Source organism: Pipra filicauda, unplaced genomic scaffold (assembly GCF_003945595.2).
Source record: "Pipra filicauda isolate LSUMZ 115617 unplaced genomic scaffold, ASM394559v2 scaffold256_size1097316_pilon, whole genome shotgun sequence".
Classification (NCBI taxonomy): domain Eukaryota; kingdom Metazoa; phylum Chordata; class Aves; order Passeriformes; family Pipridae; genus Pipra; species Pipra filicauda.
In genome coordinates this window covers 370163-395393 of record NW_024104372.1, presented here as the reverse complement: position 1 = coordinate 395393, position 25231 = coordinate 370163, and the positions used below count along the sequence as shown (strand labels likewise).

The following is a 25231-nucleotide window of genomic DNA, read 5'->3' as shown; positions in this document are numbered from 1 at the left end:
TAAAGATCTGCTATACTTTTCATATTGATAGCAGAGCAAGTCATGAGTTTAGATGATGTGTAATTAAGGAAATCAAGAGCCAGGGATCATTTGAAATGTAGAAATATATCAGCAGGTAAAAATTGCTTATATGCTCCCTGAAGACAAGGAGACGTAGCAGGAACACAGGCAAACACACTTGACTGATGAATAAATTCAAAGAAATACCAGATGCAGTGTTGCCATTTTTGTAATTATTCATGGAAGATAATTCAAACATTGCTGCAGTAAAAAAAGAAGGTGTCTGAGGTGTACTAAAGAGTCATCAATATAATTGTTAAGGGAGACTGTTCAAAAAGGCTTTTATTCTTTGCCAGTCATTCCCAATAGTTCTTTTATATAAGTCATAGGAAAAAGTTCTGCTGTCACATTGCACATTTGTCATGACATTGTGAAATCTGAAAACACAATTGGCAGCAACAGCCTTTGAAATTCAGGATCTGTTCTTTCTTAGAGATACATCTATTAAAAATGGCACAAGATTTGGATGGTTTTGCCTAAGATTTCACTAGAAAAATTGGACTTGGGAGTTTACACATGCATGGACACACAAATGGCTCTTTGTGTGCAAAGAAATACGATTTTGAAGATGTATACGGGTGTACCAAAATTTAGAATTAAGTTTGGTGATGACATTGACTCCTTTTTCTCTCTCCTTGCTGTTGCTAAAAGAAGAAAAGAATAGGATGTTCTGTTACTGCTGAACTTTATCTTAAAAAAATGAAGATTATTTGGGTTTTGTTACTCTGAGTTACTGATTTTTAGTAAGAAGTTGTATAACTTGTAACTGCAAGTATGTTTTCAGTCTTCAGCAATCTTTAAAGATTTCTTTTTCAAGATCGAGACTCTGATGTGGTCTCCTGAGAGAATATCTCCATTAAAACCTCAGAAATCTCAAGTGTGTGTGCTAGTTATATCTATAGCAGTAACCCTTTTTTTAGGACTTCTCAATTACAAATTTTCAGATTTTAATATTTCTTTGGGTTAAAAGGAATAATTTCATCCTTTGTAGTAGTCATGCTATAAACATATAATATCATAGATTATCATCATTGTCAGAGCAACCTTGGTGTTATTGTGAGGAGAGAAAATAGTATCTTGATCTTAAAAGTATTCTATAGCCACTTGCCTTTTTCTCCCATCCATTAAATTAAAATTGTTTTGCTGGACTGATATATTTTTAGACTGCTGGATTTAGTTCAAGTTCACATAATCGTGACATGACTGCTTTGTCTCAGTGCTATGTTCTTTATATTTCTCTGATTAGAAAAAGCCTTCCTAAAGCAAGGGTTATGTAAAAATAGTTCACCGACCTTTCCCTTAAATATTTTGCAGATATTAAACACAGTCACTACAACTCTATCTGTGTTACATTATTGTACATCAGCTGGTGCATGTGAGTCCATGGAATTTACCTTAATAAGACTATAATCCCTTGACTTCATTTGATAGATAGTATATGTGGCAGAGGCTTTAGGCAGAAGAATCAAATACATACTTGGAATTATTTCTGACGTGGGTGGTTACAACAGGGATTTTCAGTGGCATATTTCCTAGAACAAAATGATTTCATATGTCCCAAGGACCAGCGAAAGTGAAACTAAATGCCTGAAGTGCATTGTACTCTGGACTTCTTCTGGGTTTCAACAGTCATTTCTGACTCCATGAATTTATAACCCCTTTGTGAAACAAACTTGAAGCCTGATGTCCTAGCTAGGACAACTGAGACCAGTTCATCAGGGTATGGGTGTAACCCAAAACTGTGTATTCTATAGCCTTCCATGCCATTTCCCAGAAACTGTTATCAATGAACCATTTACACCATCTGCCCATAGAGCCTGACTCCTCAGGCTATAAACTAGGTGTTAAGAGGCCTGTGAGATAGGAGGATGCTCCTGTCCTCACACCCTTTGTGGAACTCCCCGCCCTGAGGGAAGTGCTGAGCATTCCTGCCTGAACTGCAGGATATATAATCTTGGAGTCTTGGAACATTTTTAACCACTCTGTGGGATCCAGAGAAGGACTGCGGCTCATCGCTCTCAAACAGACTTGGATCACCACCCTATACTGGACTCCAATCACCACTTTGACCAGACTGCAACAGCTCTCCCCCCAGCATCTCACTGCAATCACCACTTTTGACTAGACTGCAACAGCTCTCCCACCAGCAGGTTCTTCCCCTCTCCCTTTACTTTGGACTCAAGCGGGGCCCAAGGAACACCACGTTGTTCATGCCCCAGGGTACTGGGTTATACATTTGGGTTTTGTGGGTTAAGACCAATTGTTTGTTTGTATGATTGTACTTACTGTATTATTTTAGTAAATTGTTATTCTGACTTATAATCTCTCCTTTGAGTTGAGTTCATTTCCCCTGCTGGTTAACTCTTAAACCAGCACATTTTTTGGCGCCCAACGTGGGGCAGAGAGAGAGAAGTCAGAATCACAATTTCACTTTAAGCATTTGTCTATTTGGATATAGAAACTCCCTGATCACCATGTTGTTTGATGCAGTCACATGGATGTTGTATTTGAGCCTGTTCATATTTCCACAGATGGGGTATTATTTGCCTGTTTTGATGCTCTCTTTAAGACCAGGGAGAGGGATCCAAATTGCTTTATTAGTATATTATGTTTATGTCATTCTAACATCAGAAGCAATGAGTTTCATTGTAAATGTGTATTCAGTCCTGTTTGCCTGTCCTGGTTTGGGTTGCTACCTCTGGGGCCTCATTAAAAATCGTACTCAGCCCTTTGGGGGAACAGGGGGGGATGGTTGTTTCCAGCCTCTCACCTCCTTCTTCCCCTTCAGACCTGCTACAACAGTTTTTGAAAATATTGAGTTCCCTTTTGATGTTAAGGACAGTATAATGTTATTGTTAGTGTTACTCTGTCTGCTCTGTACTGTGTACACCATGTTTAGGGTCAGAACAGGGCCTTCTAGGGAGGTTGTCTGGACACCTGCCCTGGGAGTAGATAATGCTGAGTGGCACGGGAAGTGGGAGGACATCAGCCAGTATTTGGAGAAGTTTTCTCCTCCAATGATCTGGAAATTCACCCCTGAACAACTGCAGGATCCCATTAGCATGATAAGACTGGTGAAGGAAAAATGCTCTGGCAGCTCCAGAGATGGCCAGCTCACAGCAACCTGCTGGGCCCTGGCCAGTGCCTACCGGACACTACTTGACATGGTACAGCACTGTCAGGGGGAGGAGAGAAGGAGCAAATCCACAGGCACAACGTCCACCCAAACCACAGCTGAGTCAGAGGGAGAAAGAAATAAACCAACCGGCACCGTGTCCACACAAACCATTGAGGAGCCAGAAGAACAACCAAAACCAATAGCAGTCGCCCCTGTCCAGAAAAGGAAATCAAAGACTAAATCAGTCCGTATAGCAAATGATGACAAAGAGGCAGTGTATGAGATCTTATCATCTTCACGCTTCTTTTCATCTCAGTTATTATGGTTTTCTTCTCCAGCTCTGCCATTTTTCAGCTGGCTAATGTATGACAACCTGATATCATAATTAAAAAAAAGAAAAAGAGGGCAAAATCACTGGTAGTTTAGGTTTCTTATCAACATTAAGATACTCTCTGTCCCTTATCTAAAATGCGTGAAACGCGATTATTTGCTCGAGAATGTGTGACCAATAAAGATGGGTATCTATAAACATCCAAACTTTCTTAGATATGTCAAAGAAAAAAATATATGATTAGTTTTTTTAGGCTGCTTATATATTGGGAAGGCTTTTTTTTTGTCCTGTGTATATTGGAGAGGCTTTTTCAGTTTTAATCTGTGGATGAAAACTGTTCTGCTCCAAGCCTGGGGTTTGTATTTATTCTTTATTCAGGTCAGAAAGTAGCATTGATGTTTCCTAAGCCTAAGTTTTCTGGATTCAAGCCAGGCTGAATCGTGAAACTGGCCTACAACCCTTGAGCGTATTTATCAGAAGAAAGAAAAAAAATCCCACAAGACAGAGAATTCCGTTTGAGACTCTTTTTGATTATTTGTCATCTCTCTGGTGAGCCATGAATGTTCTCCTTCCACCTTTCTGGGACTCCAGGGTTTGCTGGGACCTCCCCAAAGGCTGGAGTGCAGTTTTCTCCCATGTTAGTGCTAGCACAGCTTCAGTGCACGATTTCAGGGTAGTTCATTGAAACTAACATGTCAAATCTATTTCTGAAATGAAGTTTTTTTTTTGCTAAGAAAGACACCAGAAACTTGTTGAAGTCACTGTTCATGACTTCAAACTACTTACCACTAATTCTTGTGAAAAGAGTTCTTTTTGTGTAGATAAACCCTTGAAAATGGATATATCATCAAAATTTTTGTCATGTTAATTACTGTGGTCAGGAATCATGTGCTGCTGTATTAATCTTAGACTCATAGAATGGATTGGGTTGGAAAGAATCTTAACAGACCATCCCATTCCACCCCGCTGCCATGGGCATCCACTAGATGCAGAAATACAAAATGCGGAGAATACAGTTGCTGTAACTAGAGTGAGAATTTTTGACATCTTGAGTGAAACAGAAAAGCAAATGCTCACATTTAGTTTCTTTAAAATATCCAGTGCAAATTTAACATAATACAAACATTCCTCTTGGGTGAGGTGGATTTTAAAGGTGAGATAATGTAGATTGCTGATAGAGTCATGTTTGTCCAGTAGAACAAGAAAAAGCAGGGCAGGATTTTGCTATAGGGACTTGTTAATAGCTTTTGAGTAGGGTCTGCTCTCTGTCTCACACTGACATGTGATGAGATGTTTGCATCTGGTCCCGAGTGCAGCAGTTCCAAAGGTGGAATCATTGTCACATCCTACCTGGAGGCATCAGTTTTCCTTATGAATGGAATAGATAATGACATCTACCACTGAAGTGTGCTCTGGTCTTATGTATAAGGTATTGCTATAATTTAATCTGGTTTTGTCCACAGGTGTTGAGATCTATGTCTATTCAGCACCTATTTTTTTAAACTTTGGTGATAGCAGAAGCTATAAAAATATTAGTTTTTTATTGAAGTGCACATAAGAAAAACATGTGAAGGTGAAACTGCATTTTGCATCACATAATCTGAAGACAAGTATGTGAACAGAGTGATTAAATAATATTGAAAGAGGTATTTCATAGAAATGCTGGCAGGTTAATGTCATGTTTGACAGCCTGTGGTGGAAGTTCTGCATCACCATTATGTGCAGATACTATTTGTGGAAGCAGTTTATATTAATCTCAAGAGATAATGGTGAAAAACATTACTTGAAAGTAGCACTCAGTGAAGCAACTGCCCACTAAGATGATTAATGATTAGAAATACTGCTGATATTTCTGATGTGGAAAGATTGCTTCCTTCAGTAGAGGAATGGATATTTACCATGTAGTGCTTCAGATTATTCCACCGTGGGGTCTGGATGTGGGCAGGTCCATCCAGAATCCTAATTAAATTAATTAGTTACTGTCAATGTGCACTTTTCAGATTTATAATGAAGTGGACTGAGGGAGCTCAACCTAGAGAAAAAGAGGTTCAGTGGGGACCTTTTCACTCTCTACAACCCCTTGACGGGAGGGTGGAGGCAGAGGGGGATCAGGGTCTGCTCCCAGAGAACAGGGGACAGAATGAGAGGAAATGGCCTCAAGGTGTGCCAGGGGAGACTTAGATTGGATAGCAGGAAAAATTCCTTCAGAAAAAGGGCTGTCCAGCCCTGGCACAGCTGCACAGGGCAGGGATGGAGTCTCTATCCCTGACCGGATTTTAAAAGCCTTGTGGATATGGCACCTGGGGACATGGGTTAGTGGTGGCCTTGGCAGTGCTGGGGGAGTGGTTGGACCTGATGATCTTAGAGCTCTTTGCCAACCTAAATGATTCTGTGACTCTGTGATTTTATTTTGTAATGTTTCAAACCACACAGATTTATAGCCTAGGTAGCTAAAAGTGCCTCCAAGGAAAGTCAGAGACAGCAACAATATTATGCCAGGGACTTTATAAGCAGAGTTAAAAACTGTTCCTAGCCCCAGAATAGGTGGGAAAAGTATGTGGGGAGTAACAGAGTGCATGCAGCACTACTAAAAGGTTAATGGAACCTGCTTGGAAGGATGTTGTCATAGATGTTGTCAGAAGTGTGATGGAACTCTTGTTCCTTGCAAATCAACACCTGAGCCGTGGCTCACAACTCCAATCTGTGGACACCTTTTGCAGTGTAGGCAGCAGGTGGCACATGGGTTATCCATCAGTGGTGACGTGAACCTTCAGAACCAGTCAGGTTGTGCACTCTTCGAAATATGCAAGAATGAGTGGTCTGTGCACATGGAATTGTTGCAGTTGTCATGATGGCTCAGGTTTTTGTTTGGATGGGTATTAGGAGGGGATTAGGTGGGCAGATAGAGGAGGGAGGAGCAGCGGTAAACTGAACCATTAGGAGGAATTTGCAGTGGGAAATGGCACCATTAAAGTCCACTGATGCTGCTTGAAGAATGTCTGTAGTGGCCTCACCAGACCCTATTCCATGGTCATCCCCTTTGCAGTTTCTGTCCCAAAATCCATGTGGCTTTGAAAGTTACGAGGACCAAAACCAGTGCTAGCCATGGACTTGGTTTTGCACGTTTCTGCTTCTACATTAATGCAGCTCAGTTTTTATTAGGATTTTGTTTAGAGCTTTTTATCAAAGTGAATGATTTTTGGATTCATTTTTGTTTGTGTAAAGAACAATACATTATAAATGCTTTGTGAAGAAGGAAACAACATCCTTCTGAGTTGTTTGGTATTTAAGAATGAGATCAGAATGGAGTTAGTAGATTTCCAGTTTTATTTTGGAAAAAAAATGCATTTTTCTGATTTATTTGAAGTCTTACACCTGAAGATGTACAAGGAATCACCATCCTGGAGTTAAATTCACATGTGCATCTGTGTTCACCTGAGTTCTTTCCTTATGCCACTGGAGATCTCCATTTATAGGTTCAAAGCATGAACATTAAGTACTGAGAATATGGATCAGAATGAATGCGTTGCGCGTTCTCTGGAAGAAGCTAATTACTGCTTGAAAATTGATGAAATTCTGAGGACCATAAAATTTTGCTGAAGTGATCTCTGGAGGCTTTAATTTTTTCCTTTCCTCATTTTATTCTTTTTGTAGCTAACTGGAAACTATCTCTGTAGGCTTCTCTCTCTTTTCCTTCTAACTCACTGAAACTTCTTTTCCTTAATGTTACCTTCATACAGACTTTGCTGCTTTAATATGTAATTTTCATTGTGACTTTCATTGCTGCAATTAAGTGACTAATTGAACAGTTTTTAATGTGTATTTCTAACTGCTTGTACAATAGGTTAACTGTGAAAGGCATAGAAAATTAACACACAAAAAATGTTGCCTGTGTTACCTTTTACTCAGAAAAGCCTCAGAGATTTTCTTTATTTTTCTCTTTATAGGCAGTGAAACTCCTGAAAATGCTTCATTGTGAAACTTTCTTTGATATTGAATCTTAGATGTCACCCACAGTGTAATATGCCACAGTTTAAAAAATGCCCATTAGCATAAGTGTAGAAAATACTTTTGGGGGTTGGGATCTAACTGACAGTAATAGATGTAAGTTTCTAGCTCATCTTTCCAAAAATGCAGAGCAGCAATTTGGATTTTCTGGATTGTCTTTAATGAAAATAGTGCAAAACTAAGACTAGCCTTTAAAATCCAATGGGTTTATCACAGAATAAATAGAATTTTAATCTGCCTTTGCTATTTATAATAATACACGGGCTCTTAAACAGCTTTTATGCCAAAAAAAAAGTAAAGTTCTGGTCACACAGAAAGGTCTTTCCAGCTGTTACTAGTCTATGCACTGAGTGAAATGGAGAACACAATATAAGATCAAATCTAACAGAAAGTTTTAAAAATTTAAACTTCTTGAGTATATCTTCAGAGTTATCAATTTCTAAAAGAAATTCAGGGGTTTAATGTAGCAATTTTATTGATATTAAAATAGTGTAATCATACTTTTATCATACATGTTTTATTTATGTTAAAGCTGCAGCAGAATGAAAAGAGAAAGAAGAGATAATGTGAATGTAGGGAGAAAGTTCCTTTTTTGTTTTTAAAACTATTTCTTTGTAAGTAAATATTGCTGACAAAAAAAAAAAAAAAGTTGTCTTTAAAAGATGTTTGGGGAAATGCTGCAGTTGGCATGTGTATGTTTCCAGGCAGCAGTGGCCGTAAATGTGCTTTCCATATACCTTCCCACCTTCATGTCATCCCAGTGGTAAAAAAACCAAATAACTTATTTAACAGTGTTAGTTAATAGAGCCTGTACAGTACTGCTCTTATCAAGGAAGATTTATTATGTTGGCGTTTTTCTCCTCTCTGTTTAAACTACTCTCTTCCCCTTGTTCTTTACCAGTTCTGAAATTCACCTGCTTCCCTTTTGTAAATCATACTTTCTGTAATTTGCTTGATTGCAGGCCTGTTTTTGGTCTAGTCCTGGTTCTTACTGTAAAATTCTTCCATACTGGAAAACAAACAAACAAACAACTTTTTTTTTTTTAAATTCACTTTATTTCTTTATAAATTTTATTTTGTTTCTTCCATGCTGAAGGGAGATGTTGATATTTAGTGACACATCTTTTTAAAACTGAGTGCCGACCCAAGGAGGTGTCTGTATTAGTCTGTATTGTGATGGGCAAGGCTGTGTTCTGCTGATCTTGTGTTCTACTGATCTTGCAGAATTTCATCGGTCTAAATGGCCACATTTCACAGCCTGGGAGGCACATTTCCTCTTATTGCACACAGATATTCTATAAGCTTTCAGTTTACCAAAATTACTCACACCCTATTCGAATTTTTGCCACCTCCACGAACTCCAAAGTGTGTTTTTTTCCTACCCAGGGTTTAACAACTCCGAGCGCACGTGTGACAAGGAGTTCATCATACGCAGAGCGGCTACGAACCGCGTCCTCAACGTCCTGCGACACTGGGTCTCCAAACACTCACAGGTATTCTCCCCCTCAGACACATAACCCTGGACTGATTTGTCACAGTCGCAGCTTGGCTGAGTTGATTTGACTGTGTTAAACCACTTGTGTTTTCATACAGATATTTATTTATGTATTTGTTGTGGATCGTGCATGGAAAGAGTCACCAGTTCTTTGTGTTGGTCTCCTCTGTAAACCATGATGGGACTGTAGGTCTGATTTGTTTGCAGAGGAGGGAAGGGATCTGAGTGGTTGGTGGAATTTCATAGATCAAAAAGTCCTTTAAGATGCTAGGTGGGAAAAATGTTGGAAGAATTTGATATACATGCAGAAGATACCAGGGAAATTGTTGAAAGAAACAAAGGAGGGAGGAAGACAAAGTGAGGTGGAGAGAAGGAAGAAAGGGAAGGAAGGGAAACAAGGAAGGAAAAGGAAGGGAGGGAGGGAGACAGGTAGGGAGGGAAGGAGGGAGGGAAGGAAGGAAGAAGTGAGGGCACTTTGCAAGCAATATATAAACTGCTTTGTTACTACATGCTAATAATAAAGAATACTTCATCTCAAGAGCTAAATGTACCCATGTCAAACTGTCTGATGTCAAATCAATTCCCTTTTCCCCACGTAACTGGCTTAATTTTCATAGAGGTTGTCTCCTAGAGAATGAAGTCAGTAAGAGATGTGTGAGAAAATTGGTTGTGTTTGAAAAGCTGAACAGCCCAGAAGAGATTAATAAAACCTTTCTTGGTATCATGGGAGTGATTAAACATTTTGAGTTACTGGAAACAGCCTATGTACACCAAGTTTTGTTTGACTACCTGTTAAATTAAAATTAAAATCAGAATCAAGCGCATCTTGAGCTGTAATAGGAGTGGCAGCAGTCTGTTATTACAGTTCTGTGTTGCTGTTCTGTACTTGCTGTGTTCCTGCCACAGTTCCCATTAAATAACTGCTGTGCTAAATAAAAGATGGTTAATTTATGTGATTGTGAAAATGTTAGGAATCATCAGACTTTATCTACATTAAGCAACATCTACAACTAGTTTCACTGAAGTTTACATTTCAGAGTTGATCCTGTCTGAGTTGTAATGATTCTCTATTATAAGCAAAAAGTAACTATGAAGAGTCCAAGCATACTCTGCATTGTCATAATTTACCAAAAATAACACTTTCTCTCCTTAAAAATACAAGTGTTCTCTGTTTTCATTCATTTCAAAAGTACCCATGATACGCAAAAATGTAACGTTCTCCTGAATACTTTTGCATCTTTTGTGTAACATTTATAAATATGATTCTTTTAGAAATATGAAGAGGACAAAGATAATGATTAGTAGTTCAACACTGTCCATTTTCAAAGGGGAAGCTATTACCTGGACTCCCTAGTCTGCCACTGCCTTTTATTTTTTCCATGGCAAGGGTGTCAGATTTTAATTCTCTATCTTTCTTAGTTCATTATTCCAGTATAGCAAGTATTTTAAAATGCAAGAGCTTTGGCACGGAAAATAAGAAATGCTACAGCAACAGAGTATTTAATGAGCATTTTGTGTTGTTTCCTTGTGAGACTAGTGAGAGAGAAAGGACAGCAGACCAAAGCAAACCAGAAAAGACTGTCTAGTTCCTGCCAGAAAATTATGGGACAGGACTGCTTCAAGGAAGACAAGTGAAGAATTGCTGTCTGGCCAAATAGTGTGAAATGTTGGCAGTAAAAGATGGATAGTCCTGGGAGAGCAGGAGCTCTGAGCTTATTTTACAATAACAACACAAACTGCAAACCAGAGAACCCTGAGTGACCAGTGTCTGCTGAAAAAATGCTTACTCAATTTCCAAAATGACAAAGCAATATAAGCATTAAAATTTTTTAAGAAAAACAGACCTGCCAAAAACTTTCATACATTTTGAGGTATTTGCACTGTTCTCTGGCTACTCATCAGTCTGGTCTAGTGGCACCACCATGGCAGAAACAAGATGACTTTTAAGGTCCCTTCGAACCCAAACCATTCCACAAGTCTATGACTACTACATTTGAGACATCCTTCATCTTCATGAGCAGCCAATGGCAGGTTTTATTCTCAAAAAGAGGGCAGGTTTTATTAATTGAAAAAAAAAAAAAAAAAAAAAAAAATTGAAAAAAAAAAAAAAAAAAAAAGAAAATCAGTGGATATTTGCAAAGTTTAACATATGATTTTGATACTGTTTTCCCTCCACCTGGCTTTGAATTTGCTTTTGGTGCAAAAACTTCCAGCACAAAATAGGCAATTTCTCTCTGTCTGGTAGACTGTTCTCCTTGTGATGTCCCTAAATCCTTGTGGTCATCGCTGGCCTGCATTGCTATAAAACGTGACCTACTACACACTTTTTTTCTGCCAAAATGCCACTTCCTTATCACTAGATGCAAAGAGAAGCAAAGACAACAGACATGAAGAGTGAGGCTTTCTTTATTTCTCCTTTTTGGGTGTGAGATACTACTGCAGACATGCTTAGTGCTGCAGTTTGTGAATAATTCTGCAGCATAACTGACTCTGTCTTGGTGCTCTCTGATTCACCAGTGACAAGTACAAGTCTGCCTACGTTATTGTCCTGATCTGTTGGGCTCTATTGGGTGCAACATAAAGAGACTCACATGCAACCGTGTGCTAAAGGGCTCTTACCTATATCATCCCACTTCATTATTCCCTGCTCTCCATTCATCCCTCTGGAGCCCTTGGCTCGTTTCTGCTGCTGCTCTGTGTGGAATAACAATGGGTCAGGGTGGGTGCATGACCCCAGGGATGGAGGAATTATGCAAACAAATGGTTCAGAGCCTTGTGTTTACTCACTTTGCTCTAGAAAATCCTTGACCAGGGTTTGGAAGGTCTTTGCTGGGCTATGGAATCAATTACCTTCCTACACTATTTTCCCACTATGTCAAAACCTGCTTTGTTTTTGTTTAAATTTATCTGAGCATGGACAGCATTTAATATGTAAAATTGTCTGTGACCAGGAAACAGAATGATTAAAATTAACAAATCAACCTATTCAGTGAAGATGTGCTTTCACAAAGCAGTTTTGTTATCTTGAAATCATGCTAAGAGATGCTTAGAAAAAGAATTCATTTTTTGTAATACTTGGGTCATACACTGTAGAAGCCTCATTTAAATTTCAAGTAACTGTACAGTGGTAGTAGTGCTAGATCTGCAGCCCTTTCTGGAGGGCAGAAGGAACTAATTAATATCCTCATAAGCATGCAAGGCACAGATCAAAATTTGGGAAAAAAACATCCCCAGGTGATGTGACACATACTTTTGTTTTTACCACCCTGAGCAAGAGTGATCAAACCTGTGTTACTCCTCAGCCAAAACCAGCACAGCATGAAGGGTGGCTTTAGGTATTCCAGATTGTTTTGTGTACGTTTTTGTTCTTTCCATTGCATATCCCTCTTTTTTTTTTTTTTCATTCAGCCTTCTGCAAGCCAACAAACCTTTCTTTTTGCCCAAAATACCAGGAGAGTGTTTGTGTTTACATTTTGTTTTTGAAATGTAATTGAGAGGAACAGCATAGGATTCTCCTATTGTAAACAATGAAAACATAAGTGACGAGGCAGAGGATCATTGTGAAGACAGTGTTGGTGGGGACAGAAAGGGCTCATGAGGGTAGAACTCCCACTGGCTCCTGCAGAGGTGGAAATTTGGAAGGCAAAAGGAGGCCAAGAGGAGAAAGTCTCAGTATGACTTAATTATCTGGGTGAGGTCTTGCAGCCTTGTTTCCCTTAGAAGTACAGCTGGAATGAGTTGGCAAATTCTTAGTTCTCTCTCAAACTCTCTTGGTGCTAGACAGTGTCAGCGAGCTATGGAGTGAGCACAAGACCTAGGGGGAGGACCATGGCTTGAATTTTGAGAGTGTAGGTCATGATCTTGTGCCCAGTGCCTGCCTGGCTCCAGCTGTGAAATTATCTACTGCAAGTCAGATTCTTGGTCACACCAACAAAGCTGTGGTGGGTTTTCAACAGAAGGATTTGCAGAGGTAGTTATTGACAGCACTTAGGGATTAGGAAGAACACCTGTGTACAGACAATTGTCCGAGCAAAGATGATTTTGGTTAGTTAGAAATAGTTTTAGTGCACATCAGTTGGTCGATTCTAGTTTTATTCGATTTCATTGGAATAAAAAAATATAGATATAAAATCCTCTATACGAGCCCCACTTTTCTCATGTTTATGGGTGTAAAATGATGAATAAGATAATATGGCAAATTTATGGTAAGTTTTTTGTAGAAATGTGAATAAATTGCACTCACACCACACTTAGCAAGATGGGATGTATTTTAAGTACATTTCAAAGGAATGCCCCCTAGGACCTGTGGCCCCTGCCTTGAAACAGCAAAGAAATTTCTGGGATTCTGTCTGAAACAGACATCATGATACAAACTATGAAGAGTCAGAGGGGTTGCCCCAGAGAGTCAGAGCAGGGGAACCTGGAGTGAGCCTTCCAGCTTTTGGCCAGGAAATCCAGTTTGCCTGAACTTGTGCAGTGAATAATAATACACTTAATTGCTGCTGTGCTCTGTCGAAATGTTGCAGGAGCACAAGGGTTGGCTGTACCACGACCCTTCAGGGAACATGAGTCACCCCCAGAATGGGAGCCAAGCCTGCAGTCAGTCAAACTGATTAACAGTTTTCTGCACCCATTTCTGCTGGAGCCTGACAGGTCCCTCCCCACTGAGGTCCTTCAGGAATGTGCTGCATCCCAGGACTCAGAGGCAGAGATGTCACATTTCCTGTCTGTCCTGAGTGCTTTAATCTGACCATATGTAGTGGCTGGACTCTCCTCTCAAGGTTTCTTGTGTACTACAGCATTACACAGTGCCTGGACGAAGAGAGCTCTGTATTGTGTGTGCTGGGAGTTAGTTGTGCTGTTCATGTAGCTTGTGCTTTTAACCTGATTATACTCCATCAGGAGTGACAGGCAAACACTGATTCTGTAGAATCAGGACTGACATTCTTCCCCTAACTATGAGTCTCTGCACTTGAAACTAACTGGAAGACAATACTGTTGTCCGCTTGTTTCTTGAAGTAAGCCAGACTTACTTCAAGCTCAGGGATGAATTTTCCTGATAACCGGTTGTAATAACTTTTCTCTCTGCCTTCCACCTGTGTAAATGTTTTGTTGCAGGTGAATTTATGAAGATTTTCCTCATCACAGTTGTGTGTGTTAATAGCTGAAGTGTGTTTTTGTGTTGCAAAATTAAACAGTATCATAGAGGACTGCAGCAGTGGAGTAACTTCACTTTACTCTGATAGCGTTTGATCTGCTGTGTACAAGAGTAACAGTCACTCGACTCGTTACTCTTTGGCATGAGACCAGGTACATGAAAATTGTAAGGCAAACTCCATCTTCTTAAAAATATTCCAAGTTCTTTGTAAACAGTCTTTCGGTAGATCTCTCTCCCCTACTGCTTCTTCCTTCCCTCCCTCTTGTGTTTTCATAGTCCTTCTCACTGACACACTCAAATACATATCAGGTTCTCAGGTTTTAGCTCTGTTTTGTTCGTCTGGGTTATTCAATGTTTCCCCACTTTGTTTAGATGCAGAATGTTTCCTCCCATTTAGGAAGATTTAAAGAAAGAGGGGAGGAAAAGCTTTTGGGATTTCACTGAATTCATGTCAAATCTTGAAAATATATTCTCTGAACAAACCACCGATAGTGAGTCTACTGCTTCTAGTTAAAAAAAGACACCTTAGCAAGGCTAAGTTCTCTTTTTGTTGCTTTCTGCTGCCTCTGCTGCAATCTCATTTCTTCTGGCCAGTGATTAAAAATCCCTGTGCCCTTTCATGAAGGACTAGACCACTGTCAAGTTGAAATGTGCCTGCTGGACGCTTGAGTGGTTGACTAACTGTATTCCTTCTGTGATGTGTAAATTGCAACTGAAAGTCACAAAAGTGGTCTAAAATTATATATATAGATATGATACACATGAATACCATCTATCTACCATAGCTACCTATAGATCTATGTGTCCTATACTATAAACAGATATATATGTAATATATTAGTATATATTCATATATGGGCACATGTAATATAATCTGCATGTTTTTAGAGTTATTTATTTATAAATTATACTTAGTTGCTAAGTATTTTGGTGTTTGTATAATTCTTATGTTAACCTTTCTACATATGTTAAGTACGTGTACAAGTGCAATGATTTCCCTAGATTTTTTTATATATTGCTCATCACACTGGAAACCCTTTACCCCTTAGATAATGAACTTCAACAGAAAAAGAGATTCTGTCTCCAGTTTACTTCTGAATCCCACCTTTTTCCACATATTTTTTCTCATCACATTATTAGAAGCAGATGGCACATTGCTTTAAAAAAACCCCACCAACAATGTGAGTTTCCCAGTGATTCCAGGACTACTTTCCTGTGGGGATTACAGAGTAAAACAAGTTTTGGTATTAATGAGCAGTTTATTAATTCTCATTGTTCTAAGAATTACCTTATAAACATGCAAAACCTGGAAATGCTTTGATTTTGCTGAGTTTGATAATCACTGGTGAGGCTTCCCCATCCTATTTGTAAATAAAATAACTTCTAAAGTTCGAGAATTTTTTGGTCATAAATTTGATTGCAATAAACATCTCAAGACATCTTGAGAGAAAATATGTTATAATGAAAATACTCAACGAGCTGTGGTTTGAAAACCATACTTGGAAATCAAATCCTAATCACGTTGATGTCATTTGCATGAGAATTTTACTCAGCAGTGCTAAATTGGGGTGTTAGATTTGTCAGCTGTTGGACACCTTTTCTGTACATTTAGGATATATTTGTAGCCCACCTAGCAAGGATACCCAACTTCTTTTATGCAGTGCCTGCCACTGAGCTACAGGACAGACATCACTAATATTAATTACACTGGTGGCTCAAGCTTGTGCAGGCTTAAGGTTTCTCCTTCATCTAAATTCTGATAGTTTCATATTTCAAATGGGTTTCTTCTAGAAATCACTGGAGTGAACAGCAGTGTCATTCCTCATGTTTTCAATAATTAGTCACATTTCCATACCCTAAATATATGAAAAAATTCTCTTGTCTTCTCTTGCAAACAGGCTAAGGCAGCTCCTAAGGGAGGCATTTCAAACAGTGACTATAGAAAATGTAATTTAGAAAACAAACACAGTGCAGTACCCAGAAAAAATTTTTGCTTGGCTTTGAGCTGTGTGTCTGATACCCCATCCAAAGCCTGCTGCAGGCTCCCCATTCTTCAACATCCTTGCCTTATGGACAAACATCATGAAAAAAAAAGACACAGATACTAGTAGGTTTCAAGATATTAATTAGCTGTGGCCCAGGTGAGAAGACTTCTGAATAACGAAAAGAGGATGCTGTGACAGGAAAGAAATGCTCAGGGCAGGTAATTTCTGAGTGCTGACATTTGAGCAGTAACCATTCCCAAAAAGTGTTGTAGGGGAGGCCGTGGCACCTCCTCCTGTAATGAACATGCATTCTCCTTCTTGCCCTATGTGTTTCATCCCTTTTCCAAATTAAGCATCACTAGTCTTTGTGACTTTGGGAGAGTTCTGATGCTCTTACATTCCCTCAAGTGAAACCCAGGGTGTGTCTTCACCGGAGGTGGTTCTGGTTCTCCCCAGAGGCAAACATCTCCAGAAATCCTGTCAGTTTAGGAGCCTATCACAACAGGAGGGGCTGTGCTGCTTATTTGAAAATGAAATACAATGCTCTTGCACCGAGGTGCCAAATATTTCCCATTTTCAGTAACTTTGTGCCTTCCGTTCCCATGGAAACAAGCAGGAGCTCGCCACAAACATGGTTCTGCTTGCAAGTAACTGTGGGTTATCAAGGAAGATCTATGATGCACTAGGCAACTGAAGATTTTGAGCTCAGTTTTCTTACAAAATGCTAGCTTTGAGCTAAATACAAGAATTTCCAGAGTCTACTCCAACACTTGCCTGTGAGTTCCCACCTTAATGCTTGTATATTCTATTACAACAGAATGTCTCATACTCTGTTCTCTGATTTTCTCCAAATTCAGAGATTGACATAAATGGCTGTAGCACATTCCTGTTCTTGAATTGCAGTCCTGTGTCAGGTGTCAGTCTGCCTTGGAGGGAATGAAAATGCCAAAGCTCTCAGGTGCAGTGCCAGAGAGCACAAGCCTGGTTTAGTGAGTTTATTAGTTTGGGTACTCCACTAAAAGCAGACCTTTCCAGAAGGGTGAGTATGAGATAAGAAATACCAGAGTGGGAGGCAGATAAGCAGAGAAACTCAAGAAAACATTGAAGGGAATCCCAGTGTCCTGCCTTGCTAGGCAGTGGTCCCAGAACTGCAGTTAAACTGTTTTTCTGCTTTTAGAGTCATCACAGGAGAAGAGAGAGGATTTTGTGGGCATTGTTGAGTTTTTTACTTCAGAAAAGAAGGCTGATTTTCCCACTTCCACACAGAAGATAAAGATGAGAAAGGAGATAAATCACAGCCTTTTGGAGATCCTAATTTTGTGGCCTGTTCACTACAACAGGTTTCTTTAAATATTCTCAAACCTAATACCAAAAACAAACACGCAAAAAAAATAAAAATTAAAGGTAAAGAATTCAAACCTAATAGCAAAAAAAAAAAAGTCAAAACTCATAGAAATATATCCTTTCAGTTGTTTGATCGACATTATGAAGGCAAAAGGAAATAAAACTGTTTTCCTTTTTAGGATTTTGATCTGAACAACGAGCTGAAAATGAATGTGTTCAATTTGCTGGAGGAAGTTTTGAGAGACCCTGACCTTCTGCCACAAGAAAGGAAAGCTACTGCAAACATACTGAGGTAAATGCGTTTCTAGTAATTTAACATCTTAACTGTAGCACGTGACATAGGGCACTGTGTATCAAAGAATTCACAGGGTTTGGGTTGTCTCCAGAGTATCCAATTTTGAGGATTACTAAGCATTTTATGAGCCATAAAATGCAGTGTGTGTTAAATTTCATTCATAAAAATACCTGTATTAGAAAATTTTACTGCAGAACATCGGACAGCCATGAGTTCAGTCTTCGTGCATCAGCGAAAATAACTCCATTTGCAAAGTGGGAATATTTTGTAGCTACTGTGTCTCAGTTTAACGAGACAGAAGTGTTTGCTAAGGAGGGCGGGATATGAGAAAAACCAGGCTCCTCCCTCTAAGTAATTATAACTTCGAAATTAAGAGACTCCAATGGAAAAGGTGTGAAAAAGAAAAATAACAGCTCTTTACAAAAGAACACACGTGTATAGGTAACACAGCAAAAGAAAACAACAGTCCCGCTCCCAAACTCCCACCGAAACCACTCCCGTCCTTTTCGCCTTCCGGCGCAGTTTCTGACCGCGGCCAGCAGGGGGCGCTGCTGGGCCCTGGCCCCGCGCCTGTGGGGCCCGGCGGGGGCGGCGGCCGGGCGGGCCCACGGAGGGGGAAGGGGGAAGGGAGGAGGGGGAGGGCGATTCCTCCTGTGCACTCACTCTGTTAAGGGCTCCGGCTGGAACTCCCCTTCCTCGTCAGCGGGTGTAAACTGCCACTGGCACGGAGAAGGAGTTGGGGGGGAAGAACAGCCCTTCCCCTCAAAAGTTCCTCTGCAGATTGGTACCGGCTTTTCCGATGAAATCCGAGGCAGGTCCGGGCCGTGGGCAGAACAGGGCGTGAGGGGACGGAGGCGAGCCGGGGCCAAAAGCAGCTAGGTGACGGCCAAAAGCAGGGTGACCCGCAGAGCTCTTTCTCTTCACACACACCCTCCCTGAGTCAGGGCAAAAATAAAGGGCCTTCCCCACAAGAATAAAACAAAAACTCCCCTCCCCCTACAGTCCCCTGAAGCCATCAGCTTGGAATGTGGGGCTATTAGCCAATCCTTTTGTGTGTGTGCTCACTCTAGCCAGCTCCTTCCCCTCACTCGCTCAACACCTTTCTTTCACAGTGGTAAAGGGAAAAAATTCCAAGCAGGTTGGTTTTTTTCCTTTAAAACAAGAAAACCTATGACACTCTGATTTTCGTGTGAATTACATTATTGAGGAGCAGGAGACACTTAAAAGACTAAGCCGTGATTAAATAAATAAATCATTTAAAGACTTAGACGTGATTAAAATAAAATACGATCAAAACCATGGATGAATGTAAGATGTGCTTTGTTTTAACATTATTGTGAGTATTCTGAAGGTAAGCCAGTAGTGATAAAATAAATGTAGTATTGTCTGAATTTCCTAAGATCATTTGACAGGTTTCCCCATCAGATACATGAAAAAACAAAGTGACTGGAAAGTTGTTCACTTGAGGGGGGGATGTCAAACAAAGGAAAAGAAACAATTATAAATTCTTGTTAAAAGCACCTTTATTTTTACATAAATAAAAATCTCCTTTTTAATAATACTGCATGTGCTGCTCTTCCAAGTAAAAGTATTAAGTTTGTTTGGTGTATTTCTTTGGAAAAAAGAGCAAGCCAGAGAACAGAAAGTATGATAATGGGTTTTAATAATATGTGTGACAACATAGGTTCTGTCAGGTTGCTCACAGTGGGGAATACTACCTTAAGACTTTCAGCTTTCTAAGAAAATGTCAGAAGATAAACCTGGATTGGCTGTTCCTGGCAGTAATGGGATACATTTATAGGCCTTTAACATACAAGTTTGTCAGCAATTTCCTGTATCCCATTTTAAATTAGCCAATTTCCATTAGTTGTTGCATCAAAAAATGGACTGTGGTATTTATGTGTTAATTATGAGTCCTTTTACTGCTGTTCTGTGAAATGGTAGGTGTTGTTTCTCCTCTCTTCCCTTCTAGCACTTATTACTGAGTATTTGAGCACACTGTATATAATACACTAGTGAATACAGTTCATCAGATATTTCCATTTTTCAGGCTTTTTTTTCAGACTTAAAATTCTGTGAATTTTCACTCTGCATTTCTTTTGAAAAAAAAAAATAAATGCTGTAAGAAGTGAAAATTCTGAAAAAGTTAAATTTTTAAAAACTGAGAAATGGGGAAAAGGCATTTTTTTTCTTTAGCCTTTGCTAGCATTAGTTGTCAAAACTCCTTTATTGCTTTTCAAGGCTGGCAATGCTGCTAAACATATGTGGATGCTGGACAATTTGATGTCAAAAATTTCAATACTGTTTCAGTGTGAATTAAAGTTCAATATGCTTTCACACCCTCTCACTGGAAGGAGGAGCTTTGGTATTTGGATCATCTCAGGGGAATGGGTTGTCTGTTAATTGAGTGACTTCCACAGTGTAGCAAAGCACTGGAGATACAGGCTCTCAGCAATGCTATATAGTTAAATGAGAAGAGGGAATTACAGGATATAAGGGATAATATGAATGCAGTTGTTTGCGTGTAACTGTATATCTTTCGAAGTGACACAGGAGTGCCCATTCCTTTACTTTTCTGGATTTGTTATTTTTTCATTTATTAAATCTATTTATGTTATTTTATTAATTTTTATTGCACATTATTAAAAGAGGAATATATTTAAGCTTTAAAAAAACCTGAATGACTTGCTAGTCTAAGCAGTGACCTGCTGTCCTGTGGAGCCTGAACACACAGTTCTGGAACCATCTCAGGTACTTGGGGCATCAAGGAGGAGTCCCTCTGGTCCTCCAGCTCCTCAGCTGGTCAGTGGATTCAGACAGAAAACCAACTGTTCCTTGAAAACTTAAGTTTGCAATAATCCAGAATATAAAATGGAGGAATATTTTCTGTCGAGGTGTTAGGTTTTCTAGCAGGTTGAAAAGATCCTTGTACAGTTTGATTTCATGAGGAATTGAGAAACAAACAAAAGCAGAAGACACAACATCCACATACCTCCATTCTGTCTGACTGCATGATTTATGAATGAAGTTTCTAGTGCTTGAACAGCAAAGTTGCTGCTCTACTTTCACTAAAAACAAAAGTACTGCATCTGGTGCTAAGAGGACTTGATGACCCAGGGATTGTTCTTTTGCTGATGTTCTGCCAGCATGGTGCCATGGCTGGTTGTGTCCAAGCCAAACACTGAACTTGCTCTTCCCAAAACTGGGAGACTTCTCTAAAGATCACTATTTATCGTAGTAGGCACGACCAAGACCATGTTCCTCTTGATGAAGAACTACTCATCTTCAAGCCAACATTGCACTGAGACATCGGGAAGAGGCTCCACATTCTCTCAGAGTATTTTGTACTTTTTCCCGCATCAGAGTGGGGATTTTCTATCGCTTGCCAACATGTCAGTGTTCTGAACGTTGAGAGAATGCCTTTTATGGAATAAAATTATTTGTTGAGTTCCTTCAGATATCCGTAGGTTATAATGACGGGGTGAAGGGTCTGCATTGACTCGGAAGAAACTCTGTGGTAGGACCCACTGTGTGTACCTGAAGCACCAAACCACAAAACAAGATGCAGGCAGGAAATGAAACTTCCACAGTCATTCCCTATTGTGGGGGAGATTCTCTTCACCAAAATTCAGGCATCCTGGCTGCTCCTCCAGAGATCGAGACCCTGCCTTCCCCAGTTGCCGAACACAAGCAGTGGTAGGATGTGAATCCCACCCTGGATGCCCTAAAGGTACCCAGAGTCTGTGTTCTTTTAGACATGTGGAGGTGTTTTCAGGTACTGTGTCCTTTTCTTGTTTCACTGTCAACATCTGGTTTGGAGAAATGCTGTTCAGTCCATCACTGCCACACAATCACTTCCTTGGAAAGATGTCAACTTTTTGATTTTCTTCTAAATTAGACCTTTCAGCTAATATTACTTAGAGGAGAAATATAAATAACCCAACTGGAACTGAATGGCTTTTCTACTGCTGTTAGAAATTGATTTGTTTGAAGATTTTTGACAGCATCCTTTTCATATGGAAGCACAGGTCTGTCGAAACTGGAAGTTTCGATGAAACTTTCATTCAAAAGGCTTCTCTGGGATAGGATGAAAATGAGAAGAATGAGTGAGCCAGTTGATGAAAATAGTCATTCACCCATTTGCTAGCTGAGTGTCATAAACCAGGCTTTTTTTGTTGCTCTGAAGAAGTGCTTGCTTCAAGCATTTTATCTAAAAGGCCATGGCATATCAAAACATGTATTCTATCAAAATTCTGGGTTACCTGTCAGCTGTCACTGTAGACCTTGGCTTCCCCACATTTCAGTTTTTGTAGTGTACTCTCAACTCTGAAAAGCAGAGGAATGCAGGATGAGGCTAGGACAAGCATTTCTTATCATAAATTCAGTGTTCAAACATTTACGAAAAAAGGTTCATGCTTTCTGAGCATAAAGATTGGTATTTTCTGTGTCTCCTTGAAGGGTATTGGGTAAAATTAGGTCTTTTTACAAACTACCCCAGCCTTTGAGTGCATGTACACATGTGTGCATTAATATTTCTTGGAAAATCATTCCCTTTACTAGCAGAGATTAGAGGAGGAGGTTTGTATTCCAAAGATATCATGGTCAGCTCTGGGAGAGGCTCTGTTTGGAATATGAATGACAAGGAAAATGTTGATGAGAGATACTGAGCTGCTTCATGCCTTGAGTCATCAAACAAAGCAGCTGGTATTTCTTGCATGATGGGATTTTTGTTGTGTGGACTGACAGGGTTTCTCTTCAGGGTGAAAAAGCTTTTTTTTAATCAGTATCTGTTCTGAAACCTATCAGTGTGTGTTTTGCTTGAGATTTTATTGGCCCTATTTATTAACCCTTGAAATCTAGATAAAAAATAATTGATAATGAAGCAGGAAGGTGTAAAGTTCAGACTGAACAGCAATCAATAAATGATAAATGATCTTCTCTGGAGAAAAACAGGGTGGTTCAACAAATACTTTTTCCTTCCTCTTCCTCAGACTAAACAAAAATGAAATCCAGGGATATGCAGATGTCAGACTTTGGTGAATGAACAATTTTTCTGCCTTGTATAATCTCACCAAACAACACCTTTCAGGCTCTACGACTTACAGTAGCTTTTTAAAATATTTTTAAAATGCTTTATGTACCATAAAGGAATAAGAAGACACATGTTAATATTTTCAACTAGAAAATTAATTTAGTATTCAGACTGGTCAGGCATGAAGAATAGTGTGTGTGTGAGAGAGGTCTAATCTTAGCTGCTTACTCTAAGAATTGGAAAGATATTTCTTATTGATCTACTTTCTTCATTTGTAAGGATACTGGTGGAAGTGTCACCCAATCCAGTCCTCCCTGACAGTGATTCTGTCCAGCAGAGTCTCTCAGTGCCTTTGCTTTCTCTCATGACCCTTTTCACATGGATCTGTGCTTCTTCTTAGCTTCCAGGAGCTCTCCAAGAAGTGCAATGGAAACTGCCCAAACAGGACTGAGCAGCCCAAAACATCTTCCCAGACCCCTGTTGGAGCTGGGAATCCCAAAGCTGACAACAGTACAGACTGGAGTGCGAGCTGCTATTGATGCTGTCAAAAAAACAGCTTTACCCAGTGCAGAGATTTATTATCCTCTGCAGTTTAAAAACAGAGCATTTACGGATAAAAGGAAAGTTGCTTGTTTGTTTGGGTTTGTTTTGTTGTTTTTTTTTTTTATGAGACCATTGTGTTAGTAAAAAAGTGTCTGTTTAGAAAGAGGAATTGAAAGTTTACATAAAATGTGAGATGTCATGATGAGCAGTATCAGGTGGCAAGAATGTGGAAAGGTTAACTATTTTCAGCCTTTTAAGAACTTCATGTTTCATATTTTATTTCATATTAGGCAAACACACTAATTTCTATATCAAAGGCGGGCCAATATAAACTTATATGTAAGTAACTTAGATGAAGAATTTACGAGATGGATAAGAATACTTGGGGCAGAGGCAGGGCATAGGGACAAGCCCTGTCTGTTTTTTATTACCAGCAGGCACATGCTTGCGTCACAGGTTAAACAATACCTTTGTGCAGGCAATCACCTGTGAGGTACAGCACAAAATAAGCTGCTCAGGAAGGACAGATCGCCAGTCTGTTTACAGTCACTGGGGCTGCACACCATTATCATCTGGAGAAGAAGCTTACTGTTCTGTAGAGGTAAAACATTCAAGACATTGTATGTCTTGTGTCATCAAACACAAGGTGTTTCCAGCCCTTACGTATAGAAAAATGGCATTTTTGTGTGGATTTTGGTAGGCTGAAAATGAGGGAAGAAGGTTTCTTAGATTCTGTGTTTATTTGCCTTTGATTTTAGCCGAGCTCTCCAATTTGGCAAACCAAGAGAAAACAATAGCAGCCCACAACAGAGGAACTTGGTGTACTGAGCGATAGTGCTTCCTCCCCACCCAGATGGTACAAATTCTGAGCCTCACACTCATAGCTGAAGTCTCCAGGCAATGGGATCCTTTTCCTTTAACCCTTTCCCTGGCTGGTATGTGGAAAGTCTGCTAATACAGAGTGCAAAAATGAAGAATTGGAGGGACCATGGGGAAATACCAGATCCTGTTGCTGTGCCTTCTGGAATCACCAGTAGAACTGTATCTTCTTTGAAAACAGTCATCTAAACTTTCCTTGGAAATTCAGCTGATAAGGACCCTCTGCAGAAAGCCTGACCCAAGGCTCACTTGTACTTGCACCTTCAACTTGATGTTGAAACTAAACCTCCCCTGATGCGAATCATCCCAGTGACTTCTTGCCACATTGTTGGTGTATTTTTAGGCAGTTTTTTACATACTACTTACATTCTTTCTCTCTAAATCCTCTCCTTCCTATATTACATTAATCCAGTCTATTCAAAGCTTCTCTGAGTCTATATTTTCCAAATGAAGGGGTAAGAGCTTATAATTATGTGCCAATATGCTACATCTGGGTAGGTGGCATTTGATGAACACTTTTTACTTTGGGGTTAATTTTTGACCCACTACTCTGAAATAACCATAATAATCATGATTTTTCTGGAGCAGAATTGGAAGCACTCATTAACACTTGTGTTACTGAAAGTAAAACCTGCAGTTTGTTGTCCACTTCCACACTCTCAGCTCTTCATGTGGGACACTGCGCAGGACAGTGTTGTGCCAATAAACAAGAGCACTCTTTTATGCCTGCCTGTTTTTGTGTCTTCACTATTCACATGTTGATTTTTCAGATATATCCCCAAAACACCATTTTAATTTGAAATCAGAGAAAATACTTGAGGTGTCATTTTCCACCTTTAGGTTTCCTAGGATTATTCAGGATTCATTAGCTTAGAGATCTTAAACCTCCATGGAAATATTTTATTTTGTATGTCTCTGATGATGTAAAAGTTGGTACCCTTTTACTTAAAACAAGAGTTTTTAGGTACCAGATAATTTTTTTT

At 39.5% G+C, this 25231-nt stretch overlaps 1 protein-coding gene across 4 annotated transcripts in view; it reads left to right on the top strand.

The window, feature by feature from the left end:
• The window catches only part of RASGRF2 (Ras protein specific guanine nucleotide releasing factor 2), a 124791-nt gene that overhangs the window by 88508 nt on the left and 11052 nt on the right, over nucleotides 1–25231 (top strand). For 3 of the 4 annotated variants that reach the window (XM_027742699.2, XM_027742698.2, XM_027742697.2), the window contains exons 18-19: nucleotides 8904–9010; nucleotides 17679–17791. In XM_027742699.2, the coding sequence (XP_027598500.1) occupies nucleotides 8904–9010; nucleotides 17679–17791 (220 nt within the window). Of the gene's footprint in view, nucleotides 1–8903; nucleotides 9011–17678; nucleotides 17792–23226; nucleotides 23443–25231 lie in introns of those variants that run through there. The other variant, XM_039382120.1, reaches the window with a different exon arrangement.